This window comes from Oxyura jamaicensis, chromosome 11 (assembly GCF_011077185.1).
Source record: "Oxyura jamaicensis isolate SHBP4307 breed ruddy duck chromosome 11, BPBGC_Ojam_1.0, whole genome shotgun sequence".
NCBI lineage: Eukaryota > Metazoa > Chordata > Aves > Anseriformes > Anatidae > Oxyura > Oxyura jamaicensis.
This window is the reverse complement of record NC_048903.1, coordinates 10336661-10355053: the sequence shown is the minus strand read 5'-3', so window position 1 is coordinate 10355053 and position 18393 is coordinate 10336661. Positions and strand designations below refer to the sequence as shown.

Below are 18393 nucleotides of genomic sequence, written 5' to 3'. Positions count from 1 at the left end.
GAATGTTTTAATTTATTACAGTGTAGTGTTTACTACACTAAGGAGCAAGGATGATGGACTCTGAATTCGGAATTTTTATTTTTGTGGTTGAAAAAAATGAGAACTATGATACAGCCAAGAAGATCTGTTAAATTTGTAATCATAACTGCAAAAAGGAACTATAAAATACACGTTATATAGGGTCAGACTGTAAGGGCCAATAGTTAATCTGTGGCAACATCTAATAGCGTATGCCCGATTAAAAAGTACAAGAACATAGCAAGTGCGTAGGAATACTTCCCCGGGATGCTCTCAGCCTCAGTAATGTTTTAGAGGCACTTACTAATGTGCTTCTGGAGGCACTGCTTTAAAACCTGAAGACTAAGTCTCAAATAAAACCATTCTCTAGTTTACGGCACCTAAATTGTCATTGCAGTACATAATAGTGTTTCTAATCACCTTTATTTTTACTGTAGCAGAACAATTATTAAGAATGACACTGTTCTTTTGGAAAAACAGAATGAAAATATCTGTAGCTTCAATAGGTTCTGCACATCTTAACACTTAGTCTAATGTTTGTTTCCAAAGGTATGATTCTTTCACGGGTGTTCCAGTGTGTCAGCAAAATCTGTTGCTTGAAAAAGCTAGCATTTTGTTCAACATTGGAGCCCTCTACACCCAGATTGGAACAAGATGCAATCGTCAGACCCAGAATGGGCTTGAAAATGCTGTTGATGCTTTTCAGAGAGCTGCAGGTACAAATATAAAATAGAAAGTATGTTTTGTGCATGCTGAATATGCAAAATATGTTTTATGCATGCTGAAGGTTATGCTTTCATATGTGAAACACACATTTATATGAATGTTCCTTATCTCAGCCTGACTCCATGCAAATTTGTGCATTTTATACCAAATTCCTTAAGCGAAAAAGTTGCAATAGGGAAAGATGGAAATAGGAATAGGGAAAGATGCAAATAGGAAAATTCAAAAAGTCTAGAGAAGATCTAAGATGAAACTTTAATTCAAAACCTGGAACTGCAGTTTGAATGTGCTGATAAAGACAGTTAATGCTGTGGTTAATGATTAATGAATTGTGTAGATCAAAGGTCTTAGTGATAGTCCCAATGCTGTTTCATTTTGTTCATTCTTTGTTTTGTGGGCATTGCTGCTTTGACCTCCGTGATACTACGTTGGGGTAAAATCTGCACAATAAACAACTTGAAGGGTTACTAGGGGGCTTAGAACCCATTTTTGTATGGTCTTTTCAAAATTAATCTTCCTTTGTTCTTTGGTGAAATTTACAATTCATTTGAAGTTGGCTACGTAGATTTTTCATAGATTCCAAAGGCAAACATTCAAAATATTAAATTTCCATCCCAAGCGAAGAAAAATGCAAATTCTAATAAAGGGAACTGGATCCCTTAAAATAACATGTTGTAGAAGCTGTTGTTTTTTCTAAGTGTCATCTGTGCTACAAATAGTGCTTAAAGATACTACCTATGTAATTAATATGTATTCTAAGATTTGTTTTTGTGGCTTTGCTCTGTATGCTGCAAACTGTGAACTACATAATGGGATTGTCATAAAGCCCCTCTTTTGAGTACACAGAACAGCTATCCAGAACAACTGATGGCATTGCTTTACGCATTTAAGTAAATTTTGGTTTTCAATCTTTGTATCTTACAGATACTAAAATTTCTTGTAGAAAATTGTATTTGAGAAATTTCTCCATTTAGCAGCTGCTCCTTCCATTTTGCAAATCAAGTCACAACTTTTCACTTTTCAATGTATTTGCAGAACATAATTAATTCACAAATTTACATGTATCATCTGCTACCACAATACCTTTCCAGGGCCCCAAAGCAATGTGCTCAAGAGGCATTTCATTGTACCTGTGCATGGCTCCGTAACACTGTTCATTATGTTGCTGGAGACATGATATAGAGCATGTATTAACCATTTCTCAGTGCTGAATGGAAAACATTGCACAGAGTTTATTCTCAACAAAGCTCTCTGTGTGTATGCTTACTGCATAAGCGGACCTATGTTGAGAACCAAAAAGATATTTTTTTTGTACTTTCAGTTCCTTTTGGTAGGGTGCTTGTCAGTACTTGGATGTGTCTGGCAGGTGGTTTTTGGTGGTGGTGGGAAAAATGCAGAGATGGCCATAATTCAAATTTGTGTAAGGCTGTATTAATAAGTTAAAAGATACAAATACAACATAGAAAATGAAAGATATCAGAAACTGGCAGTAGGAAAATATAGCACAGCATGGCAGAAATAAAAGAAATGACAAGAAGTAAGATTACAGAAGGTGTGACACTCAGAAAGCAGAGGTCTTATCTTTGTATTTGTTTAGTATTATCGGTAATTAGCAGGCCAGTAGAGCTCACTGAACCAGTTGGATGACATGCATGCTGAAGGTTACGCTATGATATGTGAAACTGTTCCTTAATATTTGCACTACAGCTAGTGTTTGCTTTTAATGTGATAAATGATAGGAATGATTGGTATGTTGGTGAAACTAAATGTCTAGAGCAGAATGTAATTTTATCCAATTAAATATACTGTCCTAGTTTACTTACATGAAACTGAGCTTCCATTTAGCAATATCTATGAAGGAGACTCATAATTAATAAGTTTATACGCTTTTCTTACTCCACTGAAGGGTTCTACTACTTAGAGTTGTGTAGATTTTTTTTTCTTTCTTGTCCTATGTAAACACCCTGGCTTACCACCACCATATAGAAGTCCCATTCAGTTCAGCATAGCTTTATAGTCAGTCACCAGAACTGTTATAAACAGATCTTAAAGGTATTGCCCTTAAAACCTGCATCTTCTGTTATCTCTGAATTGTGATTTTGAGATCTGTATGGGAATGCAAAGCAAAACCAGTAGGTCAGTTTAATTTTGATGCATACCAGGAATCCTTACTGATTGCTGTAGTTCAGTACTAGAAACCTTTCACTCTTATTATCATACGTGCTAGAATTAAGTTCACCCACTTCTTTTTCGGTAATGCTGACCAAAAAAAAAAAAAAAAAAATTGTTCTTTCAGGAGTCCTGAACTACTTGAAGGAGACCTTTACTCACACACCAAGTTATGACATGAGCCCAGCGATGCTGAATGTACTGGTAAAAATGATGCTTGCTCAAGCTCAAGAGTGTGCTTTTGAGCAGATCAGCCTTCCTGGAATACGCAATGAGTTTTTCACGCTAGTGAAGATGACACAGGAAGTTGCCAAGGTAAAATAATAGACTTACTACTTGGTCTTTAAAATAACTGTTTCCAGTGAGGCATTACTAGATAAAACCTCTAGTAATATTAAGAGTTTATTAAACCTAAATGTTAACAACCATTAATGAAAACCCAAAGTAGCAAGGAACAGCTCACAAGCCATATTGACAGTTGCAATCTTTTGCAAGATTGAAAATGTGAGTATCTGTATTTCAAGTATCATTATATTAGAATTGTAAATTCTTTAAATTTAATAAAAACATGCTGGAACACTTGGGCACTGAACTTGCCAATTTTTTTTGTTTTGTTTTGTTTTTTAACAAGCTCTTCCAAACAGTAGAGACCTTGTCCACAGCTCAGCATACAAAAGGGCAGAGTCCTTTGTGTGGTTCTCTGTTACGTGCTGAACACTCAACCTGTCTGTAATTTCCCAGTGGCTTGAGGTTGAGCAAACCTAAGAAGTCCAAAAGAATAACTAAGTTGTAACTGGGGAAGGGCACAGAATCAGATTGGTAGCTGCAGAGCTGCCTTGGGACTTGCATGAAAAATGGAGAGGCAGGCTGCGCCTCGGAAGGTAGCATTTGTACTTGAGGTTGTTGACATCAAAAATTGGGTATGCAAACAGATCTGGATGTGCTTTCTGAGCCATTTTGGAGTAGAAGATAGGTAACTGGCTCCTTACTAGCTAAAGTGGTCCCTCTTGTGATGGGTTGCACACAAAATTATCTTAAGGCTGACTATAATGTCCCTTATTTGAGTAACTGAGCTCCTAAAAACTAATGTCAAGCCCTCACATTTCAATTCTGTGCTTTGTTTTAGGTGGGAGAGGTTTACATGATGGTTAACACTGCAATGACTCAGGAACCAGTCAAAGAGAATATCCCTTATTCCTGGTCTAAACTGGTACAAATAAAATCAGACCACTACAGAGCTCTGGCACATTACTTCGTTGCCACCATTTTGTGTGACCATGAATGTAAGAATCATACATTTGATATATGTCCATGTAAACAACACTAGCAAACATGTACATAATTATAATTTAGTCTGTGAATATGACAAAGAGCCCGGAACATTGGGGTTTCAATGTATGTTATTTTGTGGCCACTTTCCTGTTCAGGTAGAAAGCCAGGCTTCTTTGTCCTTCACAGAAGAATGGAAAAGTTCAGTAAGCTAACTCTTGCAGAAACAGAAGAAATGTTATATCCATTAATCTGTTATATGCTACTAAGCTGTTAATTCTTGTGATTATGTTCTGGCTTTAAGCATTTCTTGCATACTGATAAAAGTCCTAAAAATGTGAAATTTACGTCAGTGTATATATATGTAAAAATATCTGTGTTTGGAGAGGAAATAGTAACTATTGCACAGTAGTCTGAGAGAAAAAGGTGCCAAGAGATGTGTGATGGCTAATGTTCTATATCCATTACTATAGTGCAGTCCAGTGATGATGAAGATCAGCAGGAAAAAGCCCTGTCCCAGTTGTATGACTACATGCCAGAAGGACTGATGGCTCGCACTGTTTTAAAGGACAAAGTTCAGAGAAAACAATTAGGTAACTGAGTTTCCTGCTTGGCAGGGGGTGGGTGAACCAAATGATCTCCAGAGGTCCCTTCCAACCTTAACCATTCTGTGAAAAGATGAAAATAATCCTTTATTTATTCTGTGGAAGACAACCAACAGTTTCCTTTTTTCAGGGAAAGCACATTTACGCAAAGCTGTTGTTTACCACGAAGAAGCTCTAAGAGTCTGTGGTTTGTGCAAAAAGCTTCGGAACATTGATGTTCTTCAGGAGGTTCTGACAGCTGCACATAAGCGCTCACTTCTCAAATATGCTCAGCAGGAGCAGGAAGATGACTTTCTCAGTCTAATCCAGACTCCAGATATCCTTCGTAAGTACCCCCAGCTAGCAAAAAGGGTATCTAAACAATAATCTAGTGCCCAAACTAAGGCAATTAAATCTTATTTTCAAGTATTGCTGGGCTACCCTTTTTCCTCTTCCCATCTGAAAAATGCAGCCTTTTAACTGTTCTTTCAATTAGGCAACCAAGCTTCCTGACTGATTAAAGATGACTTTTCTGTCTTTTTTAATATGATCCTATTTTTTTTCTCCGTTAATCAGTATTAATAGTTTTCTGAAATAATGTATATAGAACTTGAAAGTGTCTTATCATGACTACTTTTAAGGGACTAATAGAACAATCTTTGAATCATGGTAATGAGTCAGCTTAATGAGAGGCACAGAGATCTAGAGAAGACTTTAAAGAGAACGGGAGGGTAGATAATGGATGTGCCTGAAGGAGATGAAAAAAGATGGTGTTAGAAGATCAGTTAGGAGCTACAAGCAACAGTAGCAATAGTGTGCTTTTATTATCTGTTGTGTTGTAAAATGTTTGCATGTAGGATCACAGAAGTCCTTACAAAATGACATCTGCATACATGTATATGCTTTCAGATATGACTATTAAACAATTTCTCTAACTTATTTCAATATAAATCAGACATTTGTAAGTACTTCTGATCTTATACAGATGTATGAATACATATACATAAAAAGAGGGGAATGTCACAGTGTTGTTTGGATGGATTAAGCTTTCTGCATTTATACCATGATTTCTGAACGTATTTTTAATGTGATTTAGAAACTTGTCTTTCTATAGAGATGTGAATCTCCATAGAAATGAGTTTTTCTACAGCCTCCTAAGAATTTAGGATAAATTTCTATCTAACTTGGAATGCAAGAAAAATATGTTTGTGTATCTCTTAACTAATACTTGAGAGAAAATTAATTTGTTTTTCTTTTTGTATTAGCTAAAACGGAGCATAAAGTAGAAACAATTACTCCTCAGTTTTCCAAGGTGAAAGTGAAAGACTTCTTTCACAGACTGGTATGTAATATGTCTACCAACCTCTGTCATTTATAAATTCATTCTAAAATGAGGGAAGTGACACAAGTATTTTAGTCTGAGGGGAAAAAAAAAAGATCCTGTAGTAACTGTTTTTTCAGGAGTTATTAGAGAGAGATCAATCCTAGCTTCAGACGCTTGAGATCAGCAAAGAATAAGAGTGCTGGTTTTTATATGGCATTGCACAACATTAGTTCTTGATAAGCTTCATAAAAGTCTCGTGAAGTTTCAATAGATAGTTTCATACAACTCAAAGGTGAGGAGAAACAAGCGGTATCGGGAAATGGGCAGGCAGAATGCGTAATGTTGCATGCTACCAAGCCAGTCTTTCAGGTGTCTGTGTCTGTTGGTGGGCAAAGGGAATGGGGAGTTCTGGTTAGGATCAGAATACGTGGTGTTCCATGAATCAGTTTATCTCCTCCAAAATGGAGTAATATAGGACCGTAGAGCCTGCTGCAGCTGGGAGTCTGCAGACTCTATTAGAGATCTCAGAACAGCTTGGCAGTTGCTCTCATCCTGCTCTGTTTGAAGTGTCACCTGAAGAGCCATGAAGCAGAGCTGAGCACTTCTGGGATAAATCTCAGTTCCGTTTCCATGGAATTATCTGGAAGTTAACCCAAGTTTAAAATAAATAAATAAATAGAAATGCTTACTTACAAATGACAGTAAACCACAATGTGCTACATTACTTCCAGGGCCCACTGTCAGTGTTCTCGGCCAAGCAGAGATGGACGGCTCCACGTACCATTCGTTTCCACTGTGAAGCAGGAGAGCTGGGATTCAGTCTTAAAGGAGGCTCACCCGTACAGATTTATTGTCTTGATCCAGCTTGCTCTGCAGCAGTAAGTAGATTGGTGCAATATTAATGATTTATATTCAGACTCTACCAGTACAGTCTTTTATAGAATCTAGACCGTAGCTACAACAAGGATGAGGATCAGGAAGGGAGGCTAGCGTGTGCCCAAGAAAAATGAGGGGAAAGAGCTTTTTAATGGCTTCTAATATGCTGCCCTTCTTTTGGGAAGAAGGGGATAAAACATACAGAGATGAGCACAGCCTAGCTATAGCAAAGGCAGAAGCAAGCACATAAGTACAAATAAAAATATTAAAGAAATAGAAGTGAAAACTGGAGAAAATACCTAATGGGGAATTACAGGGCAGCAAAACCAGGTTTCACTTCAGAGAAAAGTGAAAAGGACATAAAAACAAGCTACGAGCATGCTAGAAATCACATTTATCAACGGTAATTCCACAAAGGAGGTAACTTGTATAATTGAGATATTTGCATGTTTTTATGCTAGTTCTACACTTTAGTTCCACATGTCTGGCTAGATAGTGTTTTCATGGCTTCTAAGAGGGAAATGCCTTTGGAGTAGATACTGCATGATGACAAAAACACTTTAGACAGCTTTATAATTCCAGACTGTAACCTGTTCAAAATCTTTTGACAGTCAATGGGCCTAAAAGAAGGTGATTACATTGTTTCAGTTGGTGGTGTGGATTGTAAATGGCTTGGAGTGAATGAGGTGCTGGAAAAATTCAAAAGTGTGGGAGAGCAGCCCATTGAGTTTGAGGTTATCAGTTGCCAAGATACAACAGCATCTATGGTAGGTAACAAAGCAAATACGTTTACAGATCTGATATGATTTTTTTCTTAAATTTTCCTGGCTTCAATCCTTGATTATGTTTACTTTCACACAGTTAGATATCCCACTTCACCACTGAATATATAAAGCATTTAGGGATGTGTTCTGTTTTAAGCAGTGCATTTAAAACCAGTAGAATTTGCATTACGACTTAGCATGCTGAAGTGCAGTCTGTGTGCATAAGAATAGCTTGGGGTTGTGTTTGTTGTTGGCAGGTTGTTGTTAGTGGAACATCTTAAATTAATTGCAGTAAAAATTCCATAGCATATTTAATTTTCCCCATACTTGTCACAGAGGATAAAGGTTATCATCCTGTTCAGCGGAAGAAAAGCTGCAATGAAACAATAATGGAATGCAGTAGGGCATCCAAGACATGCTCATTTTCTATTCACTGTTAACAGAATTTATCTATAATTGTAGAAGAATTCACAGATTAATGTAATGTATGTGTTTGGTGTTATTTTGATGGACTTTAACTGTATGGTCAGTTACTAAACTGCTGTAGAAGCTTTAGACTAGGGAGAAATGACCACAAGATTCAAAAATGTTAAGCTGTAAAAAAAATTATTTGTGATGTGAGAGAACATGTAGTTCAGCTAAATCCACTGATTCGTGCTTCTAGCATTCCCTGGCAAGCTTAGGCACTGAAATATTGTTGCCTTAGAAGTGATCAAGGTGCCCTTACTGCCACTGGGTTTTCTTAAGTTCATTTTCCTTATTGAATATAAGGAATTGCAAACTTTCCATTCCAAGCTGCTGCAGGACATGAAAGGCTAGCATATAATCAGACACAGCTAAGATAAGGTGGAGAGGGCTGTGCCTTCCAGATAACCCAGAAGAACATTCTACAGTAGCTTTTGTTGTAATAGCTGCAATCAACACGGATCTTGTTCATGGGTGTTTAACAAAACAAACTCTTAGGACTTTCTGGACTCCAAGGACACCAAAAACTCACCTTGAGAGATCTGTGCAAGAACAACATACTCAAGCAGTGTGGAAAGGTTACCTTATACGTCATACAGCACTTACCGTCTTCTAATTTAACTTGCACGGGCTGTCTTGTTACAGATTCACAAGTCCCTTTACACTTGCATAGTATACCCCTGAAGTCTACATGGGCAAAATACCAGAATCCTGCACTCTGAAGGACTTTATATTCAATTATTACATAATTAGCACAGAAATCTTGCCATAGTCTGCCTTGAAAACTATTTGCACCATAATCTTGTTATCTGGAAATTTTTGACCCATTCTCAGTGACCAATTCTTATAATTCTTCTCTTCTTACAGCATAGTAAGAGTGCAACGTATTCTGTGGGAATGCAGAAGACATACTCCCTAATCTGTTTAGCCATGGAAGAAGATAAGATTGATCAGACCAAGAAAGCCCCACTGAAACTGCCTTTTCTAAGTTGGGGAACTAAAAATAGACAGAAAGCTGCAAGCACCCTCTGCCTTCCTTCTGCTGTGGCTGGAAGTTCTCAAACTAAGAAGAAGCTTTCTCCTTTCGCACTTCTGAATACAGAAAGTTCATTGTACTGAAGCTTTCAGAAGAATCTGTTAACGTGAAGGTTTTTCCTTTAAAAATGTATATAAAATCTGTTGATCGATGTTATCTTTATACGTACACGTGTATAAACTTAGACAAATGCCCTTGACTTCACTTGCCGTGTATTGAGCCACTATGAAGATCAGAGGCTAGCAAAAACTGTAAAACTTGAGTAAGATTTGAATGTTAGAACAAAATGGTTTGGGAAGTGTAGAGTAACACTTTGTAGATGAGAGAATTGCTTATATGGAGACTGGATTCCTTTGGAATTTCAAAATACATTGTCATAACTAATTTTTTATAACTATTATAGACTTATTTATTACAAACAATGCTGCATGCAAAACAATAGGGGGCACACTGATGATTTTGCTGTAAAAGTTTAGAGTTGACAATAAGTTGGCTTCACACTACTTTAAAGAATTACCTTAAACAGCAAAGGAAAGAGAAATTATTTAGAAAAAAAACTAGCCTTATGCCAAAAGTTACTGTAAGAGACTTGTGGTTTTTATGCATAGACATTCTCTTTCTGAGAGTACTAGGTGTATTCTGTGGAATAGTTAACTCAGGAAAAGAATTAGAAGGCTTAGAAGTCAAATGATCTTTTAGACTACAAAAGAGTTTGACTCTGCTCTTTTTCTGATTTAGCTTGCATTTTAAGAGTTACCTTATTGGATTATTGAAAAAAGGCTTTATTCCAAACTTGAAGTTACATTAAGATTGGTATTTTATTAGTCCTGATAAAACTGATACCTGTGGAACAAAACTTAAAAATGACATTTTCCAGTACATTGATCAAGAATATGTAAATTGTGGTGATACCTTCAAAATAAAAGAAAGTGCTTATAAAATCTTAAGTGGAAGAACTAACACTAGTGTTAGTTAATGTTGCTATCTACAGAGTAGATATGTGCTGTTTGATACTCAAAACTTAAAATAATGGGAAAGTTTGTGTCTGGGTATAAGCTTCAAAGTTGTCGTTTCTAGTTTCTTACGTAATAGGTGTAAATATGTTAATGACTTATTTAAAAAATAAAAATCAAATGCTGCAATTTAGTAGTGGCTTTTTGATTCTGCTACAGCTTGGACAGTAAAATGTAACTTAAAGGTTTTCAATATTTACTTCTAACATACCTCTTTGCATACTTCCGTAATGCTCCTTAAAAAGTTATAGAAATTTATCTTACTTGCAAGTTTATACTGTAAAGGTAGAGGAACTTACAAATTACAGTTACACTTGCTTCCTTACAAGGAATATTAACATATTTCTAGAGTTTCCCTATAAGAGTTGCATAAACAATGACGTGACTTGTGACTAATCTGTCCTTAGGAGTTAATACTCTTCATGTGTATTTGTAGTAGCACTTTTATTTAAAAAAACACCAGCAGCAGTCATATACCGCTACAATGCAAGAGCCTGTTACCTTGTATTCGATGGAGAAGATAGTTACTTCGCAAAAGTGGGGAAAGTTACAATCCAGCTAATGAAATCTCTAGCAAAAAGACACAAAACTTCCTTCTGGTTCATTGTTCCTCTCCTCTTAGCTCCCTATGAGAGTCTTTCTGCAAGTATCTTTGCTTCTCAGGTTTATGAGCTGCATAGTTAACTGCCTTTCCCTTCCCATCATCTTATGAAATGCTCTACAAATACATATTTACTAACAGCTAATTCAAGATTCATTCTACAGTGAGTGGTAGCCAATAGCTAACTTAAGACAAATGCTAATTTCAAAGCAAGTTACAGTGTTAAAGATTCTTATTTTGATTTAAGCATATTTGTAATACATTTCTAAATAGATGTAATATACAGGGATACAATAAAAGCCTAAAAATAAAGGTTTGCAATGGATCAGTACTTCAGCCTATAACTCTTTTAGTACTAATTCTTACTACTTTAATTAAAAGGTATTTAATGTAGTGAACAAGCAGGCATTTGAAATAGTACGAAGGCACTTTGGTGTTTACCTTGCAATATTGATAGCCACTTACCTTGATTTGTGATGAAACTTAAGTATTCCCTAATTGTAAGAAAACAGTATCTTGTTTGGTAGTTCTACAGATTCCATTGTTTACCATTCGGTAAATATTTAATGGCCAAATTGCAAGTATATTTAGATCCCAAGTGAGGAATCAGTATAAGAAGCAGATCTGTCTGCTGTTCACTGTTGGATTAGCTTGGTTACAGAGATGCCAAGGCTCTATTATTTGCTTCTTTTTAGTTTACAAATGAGAACTGAAAATCCTCCTCAACTGCCTTCCTGCTGTGATGTGAAGCCCCAATACTGAGAACTTTTACCACCACCTTAATGAGTGCATAAGGCAAAAATTTTTATCCTTACTAAGTATCATTTAAAACAAAAAGTATAACAGGAAAACCAATCCAGTACACAATTTTTGAAAAGATTAATAGTGCAAGTATTTAGCAATGGCATAGTTTTGTTAACAACTTGTGGACCCAGAGACACAAGTTAGTGTAGTCAAAGATGTTTTCCAGTAGCACTTTCAAAGAAACGCCTAAGTTATAAATCTCAGATTTTACCATGGAGCACCATAGTGGGAGGTTACATCAAGTGAAGTTTGAAAAGCTCCATCTTACAAAAACATTTAGAAACAAACAGCTTAAGCAAGCTGCAATAACTTTGATAGCAAGTGCTGTGTTCTCTCTCTGGTTGTGACATGAAGTAATTATTATACTCTATTGTGCTTGTCAGAAGTTGTACAGTGCAATAAATCTGTAGAATTTTAAAAAGTTTTTTAAAATTACTGTCATTATAATTGCACGAACTTATTTAATAACTAATGTAACTGCATCACCATCACACTAGTCCTATCATCTGGACTCACCTCTATCTCAAACTTCTACAAAATAAGGCACAGTTCTAGGGAAGATGCACGTGATCACTTTTGCTGTATGCTGTAACTTTTTATACATGTACTAATACATAAACTCACATTCCCATTAAAGAATGAGGGGTATACAAAGAGTAATCAACTTCATAGATGTTTATTACATACCACTGACTATAAATAAGTGATATATTTGGGGGAAAAAAAAAAGCTAATCTGAAACTCTAATTATGAAGAGTTTCTTTTTTCTGGATTTTAGAAACAATTTCACCTTAGAATTCAACTATAAAAAAATAAAGTCTTACCTGAACTGCAGCGTTAAATGTTAGCATGAGGTAATTTAAGGAAAAAACAATACAAAGTTAGCATATTACTATCTACTGTAAAAAAAAAAAAAAAAGTCTTAACAATTAGAGATGTTATGATAGACTAATATCGCTATCCCCCAACTTGTTATAAATACTCTCTGGAGGGAGGAAAGAAGTTGGTGAAAGACATGCTTTTTTTTTTGAAGTATTGTAACTCACATTTCTGGCTACTGAGAAGACAATATATTCTCCTGAAAGATACGCGAATGCTAGATGGCAGCATATACTCTACATAAATCCTTTAACATGTGGGTGGTATTCCTGGAAGATGTATGTAGACAGATTACCTTGTTTTCAGCATTCACAGGAGGAAAAAACATATTTTTCTCTCTCTTTTTTTTTTTTGTTCAAGATAGATGTAAGACACCTTCCAGCCCCTTTTCCAAGGTAGTTTTCACAGCTCAGTCTACACAACCAGAGCAGTGGTAGAGAGGAAGTAACCTCCAGAGAATTACTCAACACCCTCTGGTTGTTACCAGGATTATCAGAGTTACCATTGTATGTGATCATCAAAAACAATTTTAGACTTCAAATAACAGAAGCAGTCTTGTCTTCCAAAACAGTGCTACATACGTCAAGAGCATAAGAACGTGTGAATTTGTTGTGCTACCGTTTGTCCAACTACTAGCTCAAGCTCCTCGACAGATGCGTTACAAAGCCGGTGGATGCTTCCAAATTGCTGCAGTAAAAGCAGAGCTTTTGTTTTCCCAACTCCTGGAATTTGTTGCACAGTCCGAAATACTGATGCCTCTAGCAGCTGAGAGCATTGCTTACGAAGGAAGGGGTTACTGTTGTGATCCTTACTTTGTTCACGGACCTGAAACAAAACAAAACTATAGGCAATATAGAGTGCCCTCTGCTGGAGTTCTGCTTTTGGTTTTTAAAGTAGGTTTTATAATTTCAATACAATCACGAGGAAGTTCGAGAAACAAACATCCTTGCCCCTCACCTGTGTGCCCTTAAGGCTTTAGGATGCAAATCCACAAAGCCTCACTAGGAAATTCAAGAGTTTCTTAAAATAAACCATGAACTAAAACAGTTATTTTGTTACCTGTTTGATGTCATCAGTGTAAGAAGTTTCCTCAGCCTGAGACACAGCAACAATCACAAATTGGTTTTGATAGATGACTTGAAGGAGAATTGCTTAGTGCTGTCCAGTGGCATCTCAGTGCTTCGTCACATACAAAAAATGTATATAATCCAGTACCTAGTTCTTCATTTCTTTTATTCTGTTCCCTCCTCCCACTGAACTATTCTACCTTACTAATGTCGCAAGATATTTTTTTCAATAGAATTAAACAACAAAACTGTGTGTTCCTTTAAGATCACACCCATTCTTTCTGAACACAGCTGATGATTGTGGGGAAAAATAGGTAATTCTCCTCCCCTATTTAGTAAGTGTTTCTCCACTAACATAGGAACTTACCAGCTGAGTAATAAGTTGAGAAGCTTCTCCTTGATTTGCCACAGGAAGCAGCACCATTCCAAGTTCTAGCACAACAAGCTTTTGCACTGCTATGAAGTACTGGTCGCTTATTTGAGTCCTCTCAACAATTACAATTCCACCAAGACTGTTGGCCTGTATAGGAAGGGGAAGGCAGGGGAAAAAAGAAAGTCCTTGTTAATGACAAGCTGATGCAATGCAGCACAGAGCAAACTTCTGACGTGTATAAGTTAATTTACCTAAAAGCATATCGGGGAAGAACAGAAGTTGCAGCAACAATACTGGAGTCCAGTAAAACACTATTACATAGATTTGTAATTTTTCAATTTTCACACAGAAATTATTACACAGCTTTAGCTCCTCTAGAATTTAAAGAGTAAATGAAGAATGTTTTCAGAAGCATGGAATAAGCAAGTTCCAATTGGAAACTTCTTTTTCTCTTTATGTGTTACTTACATTCCTAAACCGAACCAATCTTCGTTTGAAGTCATCTCCTGCAACCAAATCTGCTTCAGAAATGTATAAAATGCAAATTCTGTTTGAAAGATGAAAGTCCACGAGTCCCAAGCCATCTTCAAAAATGAGCTTAATTTTCCCTTAACGTGAGAACATTAAAAGAAAAAAAATGTAATTATATATTTTTAACTACTGTACTTTAACAGCACAACCTTCCTAACGTGTTAAAGTTCCTGTTGGCTTTTAAAGAAAGTGAAATCGATTGTCAAGTTTTTATTCCTTAAGCAAAGCCAGCACAAGCAACCTAAAGTACTGTGTGATGCCTTTGGAAATGCCAACTAACAGCACTTTGACTGTGCAGGTTCCAGATAGCTTCTTGATAAACTCTGGACTTGAACAAAAACCTCCCATGCTTTTCTGACAGCATCACCTTCAGTTTGCCAGCCAGTGAAAGCACTACCCCAGTATCGGTACAAATTCGAGGGATTTCAGGGGAGGTGCACGTTCACAGTGGTGAATTCACACTCACTGCTTGTGGCTCCCAAGCAGCAATTACTTCTTCCTCTCTACACTGCTCAGCAACTACACAGCTGCGACAGAATTAATCACAGGCACACAATTTTCAGCTTGCTAACATGGATTATTTCACAAATATAGCACCGGTCTGAGAGTAAAGCACGTCCCAGCCAGTCCAACAGCACTGGGCAACAGAGTTCCGTTTGTTGATTTTTCTCCCGAGTTGTTTGTGCTTACCCTGGAGCCTCTGGGCTATCCCTGACCCTCTCCACTTCTCGTTCCCAACCACGTGCCCGTAGGGGACCACCACGGATCCCGCTGCCGCAGGGAGGTTCGCTTTTGTTGTCATTAGGCTGCCTTGAGCTCTTCAGCAGCAGTTACACACTATTTAAAAACAAAACAAAACAGGAAAGTTGTAAACCTGTTCCAAACTTTTTTAAAAGCTGAAATTCATGAAAAGACACGACGCTCTGAGGGAGGCCTTCCCCCCCCCCCGCGCTGCTCCCCAGGCCGCACTGCGGGGCAGGGGGCGGCAGGGGGCGGCAGGCCCGCCGCCGGTCGGTCGCTACGGCCGAGCAAGGAGCGCGGCGATTGGGGAGCGCGAACCGGCAGCGAATCCGCGCGGCTGTTGGTAGCAGGCCGGCAGCGACGGGAGGAGCTGCCGGGGCTGTCCCGGTGCCGGTGTCCCCATGCCGCTGCGCCTCGGGAGGGGGCGGCGGGGCCCCTTCGTGAGTGCCCGGGGTGGGGGGCGCGGGGCTCGGCGGGGGCCTCTCGGGGCCTCCTGGCCGGAGCGAGGCCGGGGGGAGCCGCCTGGGGTCCGCGCCGCGCTGCCGAGGGCGGCCCGGTACCGGGTGCGGGGCCTGCGGGCAGCGCCCCGCTGAGGCGGAGCCCCTCCGGAGCCGTCCTGCGGCGGGAGGCCCGGGGAGCCCGAGCGGCACGGGGGCTCTGAGGAGAAACGGCGGGAGCTCGGCACCCGGCTCGCCCCTCCCAGGCGGTTACTGTTACCGGGTGGCGTTTTCTGATGCCTCCGGGGGGATGAGAGGCGATTTGTAAAAACTGTGAGGTGGTCCAGCACTGGCACTGCCCGGGGTGGTGGCGGAGCCCCCATCTCCAGAGCTCCTCCCAGCCTGCGCTGCTGTGGGGCCCTTCTCAAAGCACTCGCTGTACGGAATGTTGGCACCGGTTTTGCTCTGCTGGCACTCACCATCATCCTTTTTTTTTAAAAAAAAATAAAAAAGTATTGGGTTTGCTGAACAAAAACTCCCAAGGATTTTTTTTAACCCCTTTTCAGGCTGAATGAACCCTTATGTCCCTTAAGACTTGTTAGTGATAGTTTTTTTTCTTTATCTCATACTCGTGCAACTGAGGATTACTTCTGACTTACAAACCCTTTGTACAAGAGAGGGAATAATAGTATTACTATGAAACAAGATTCTAGTATCCTGAAAAAAGTTGATTTCTAGTATGCTTTTCTTGTGTGTATACACAAAAACAGACGAGTACCTAAGAAACTTAATTTTGCAGATAGTGACATAACAGGTAGAGAACCTACAGTCATGGGTCTGACGTAAATTACATTTCTAACCTTCACTAGCAACTATTCATTCATGTTCTGAAGTTATACTTAGAATCATTCCAAGTCTTCTGTTTACATTAAGTGCATTTAAATGTTCTTCCCTTTTATATTATTTTGTATAGTTAGTTTTTGTGCATGTTTGGTTCTGTACTTCTTTCATTGTGATCCTTAAAGTCATTATCAACTAATTTTATTTTAAATTGTTTAGAAGCATATAGCTCATGGCCTGGTCCCTGCCGCTACCATAGCTCCTAAACCTGCAGTTCCCCGCACCCCTCCCCCTCGTAGTCCAAACCCTTCTCCAGAAAGGCCCAGGTAGGTTTTGAGTTGTTTTTTTTTTTTTTTTGTTTGTTTGTTTCATCAATTGCAATAGCATACTAGAAAAACATGATGACAAGAATTGCATGTCCTTGCTGTAGTACTTGCATAAGCCATTTCATAAACAGAATGTATTTTTAAACTAGGGCAGTTCCCTCCTTTGAATTGTAAAGATGCCTATTTTTCTCCCATACATAAGCAAGCCAAGCAATTAGGACAGTTACTTTATGAATATGTAATTTATTAGAAAGCTGAGTCAATTAAAGACAAATGGACTTTTTAATGCTAGGGCTGTTCTTAATTTGGATGCTAGAGTGTAGCAGAGCTAGTACCATGAGTTTGGAAATTTTGCTTGCTAGAAAAGCAGAAGTTAAATGTTACTAATCTGCCATTTTATTGCATATCTATACATATAATAACAACAAACAAACACAAAACCAGACTCAAAAACTTGTATGTAAAACCATGCTGAATTAGATTTGAATTAGCTATACAGCCAAGTTACACAAAGTGAAAATACAAATGTATTTTCCTTTTTATTTGTAGTTTCTTGGAGTTTTTCTTTTATGTATTCTTTGTGTTTAAATGCTGGTTGTTTTCTATGGTATTTCTAGTATCTAACACTCTTAGTTAATTCTAGTTAATTTCTTCTTCCTTTTTTGACCTCCACTTGTTATCATTCCTGTTACAGTCCTCACAATTTCTTTCCTTTAATCTTTGTTCCCATTTGTCTTTCCCTCTTCATTTTACGCTTCTCTCTGCTCTGCATCATCCCACTAATAAGCACTTCTGTCTACTTACGCTTGTCCTAGTTTGCAGTGCTCCGGCATTTATGAACAGCTTCAGTCATCAGTAAAAGGTTCAGAGTAGGGGATAACAGAAACTAGAAAACAAAATAGCAGAATATGAAACGCTTTTTCAGTGTGCCACCAGGTGCTATTGCTATGACTGAAGTGAATACTAAGTACTAAAAATTACTGGTGTTGATTTTGGAAACAGAACTCAGTATACTCATTGTTATTTATATTCATGCATTTGATTTGGGCACTTGTATTCTTTGGTATCTGCCTTGAGAACACACCTGATTTTGTGCTTTAATTTGGGAGCTAGTAGTTTAAAACTAGTCCCTTAGCACTTTCAGTGTTGCTTATGCATGTTAACTTTGAGCTTTTTGCTTTGCTTAAATAATGAAGACATTCTGCAGTGGAAGAGGACATAAAATGTGAAGAAGACCTTAATATTGTTTCATTGCCTTTTTTTTTTTTTTTTTTTTTTTTTTCTTCCAGGTCTGCTTTAGCAGCAGCTATCCTCACAACAACACTAACAGGGCGCACTGTTGCTATTCCTCAGCCTCGGCAGCGATCGCTTTCGGAAAGTGATTCCACCTATGTGGAACAAGAGTGCTTCGAGCCGTATGCAACAGTCACAGAGCTCAGAATGGGGTAATGTATACTTTGTTTGGATATCTTAAATTAGAGTTAAAATCCACCAATTAAATAATTTTACCCAAGAATTACAGAAAACTAATTAAACTCAGGGTGTTATAACCA

The 18393-nt window shown here is 38.0% G+C and overlaps 3 protein-coding genes across 4 annotated transcripts in view; 2 read left to right on the top strand and 1 right to left on the bottom strand.

The window, feature by feature from the left end:
* Positions 1–10374, top strand: part of RHPN2 (rhophilin Rho GTPase binding protein 2) — a 28755-nt gene extending 18381 nt beyond the window's left edge. Inside the window, exons 7-15 of the mRNA XM_035336724.1 lie at positions 568–734; positions 3038–3225; positions 4037–4193; positions 4653–4772; positions 4915–5109; positions 6029–6105; positions 6819–6965; positions 7575–7730; positions 9060–10374. Of these exons, the coding sequence (XP_035192615.1) occupies positions 568–734; positions 3038–3225; positions 4037–4193; positions 4653–4772; positions 4915–5109; positions 6029–6105; positions 6819–6965; positions 7575–7730; positions 9060–9311 (1459 nt within the window). The 3' untranslated portion in view covers positions 9312–10374. The remainder of the gene's footprint in view (positions 1–567; positions 735–3037; positions 3226–4036; positions 4194–4652; positions 4773–4914; positions 5110–6028; positions 6106–6818; positions 6966–7574; positions 7731–9059) is intronic.
* Positions 10375–12824: 2450 nt separating this feature from the next.
* Positions 12825–16112, bottom strand: FAAP24 (FA core complex associated protein 24). 2 transcript variants are annotated; one of them, XM_035336505.1, is made up of 5 exons: positions 15994–16112; positions 15187–15335; positions 14434–14573; positions 13960–14112; positions 12825–13350 (listed from the first exon to the last, which is right to left on the bottom strand). In XM_035336505.1, the coding sequence occupies exons 2-5, from the start codon at positions 15296–15298 to the stop codon at positions 13108–13110; spliced, it is 648 nt and encodes a 215-aa protein (XP_035192396.1). In that variant the 5' UTR covers positions 15299–15335; positions 15994–16112; the 3' UTR covers positions 12825–13107. The 2 variants fall into 2 exon arrangements, with proteins under 2 accessions (XP_035192396.1, XP_035192395.1); XM_035336504.1 differs by lacking the exon at positions 15994–16112 and having other exon boundaries at positions 15187–15422.
* Positions 15459–18393, top strand: part of CEP89 (centrosomal protein 89) — a 25456-nt gene continuing 22521 nt past the window's right edge. Inside the window, exons 1-3 of the mRNA XM_035336479.1 lie at positions 15459–15677; positions 16734–16840; positions 18130–18285. Coding sequence (XP_035192370.1) covers positions 15639–15677; positions 16734–16840; positions 18130–18285 — 302 coding nt within the window. The 5' untranslated portion in view covers positions 15459–15638. The remainder of the gene's footprint in view (positions 15678–16733; positions 16841–18129; positions 18286–18393) is intronic.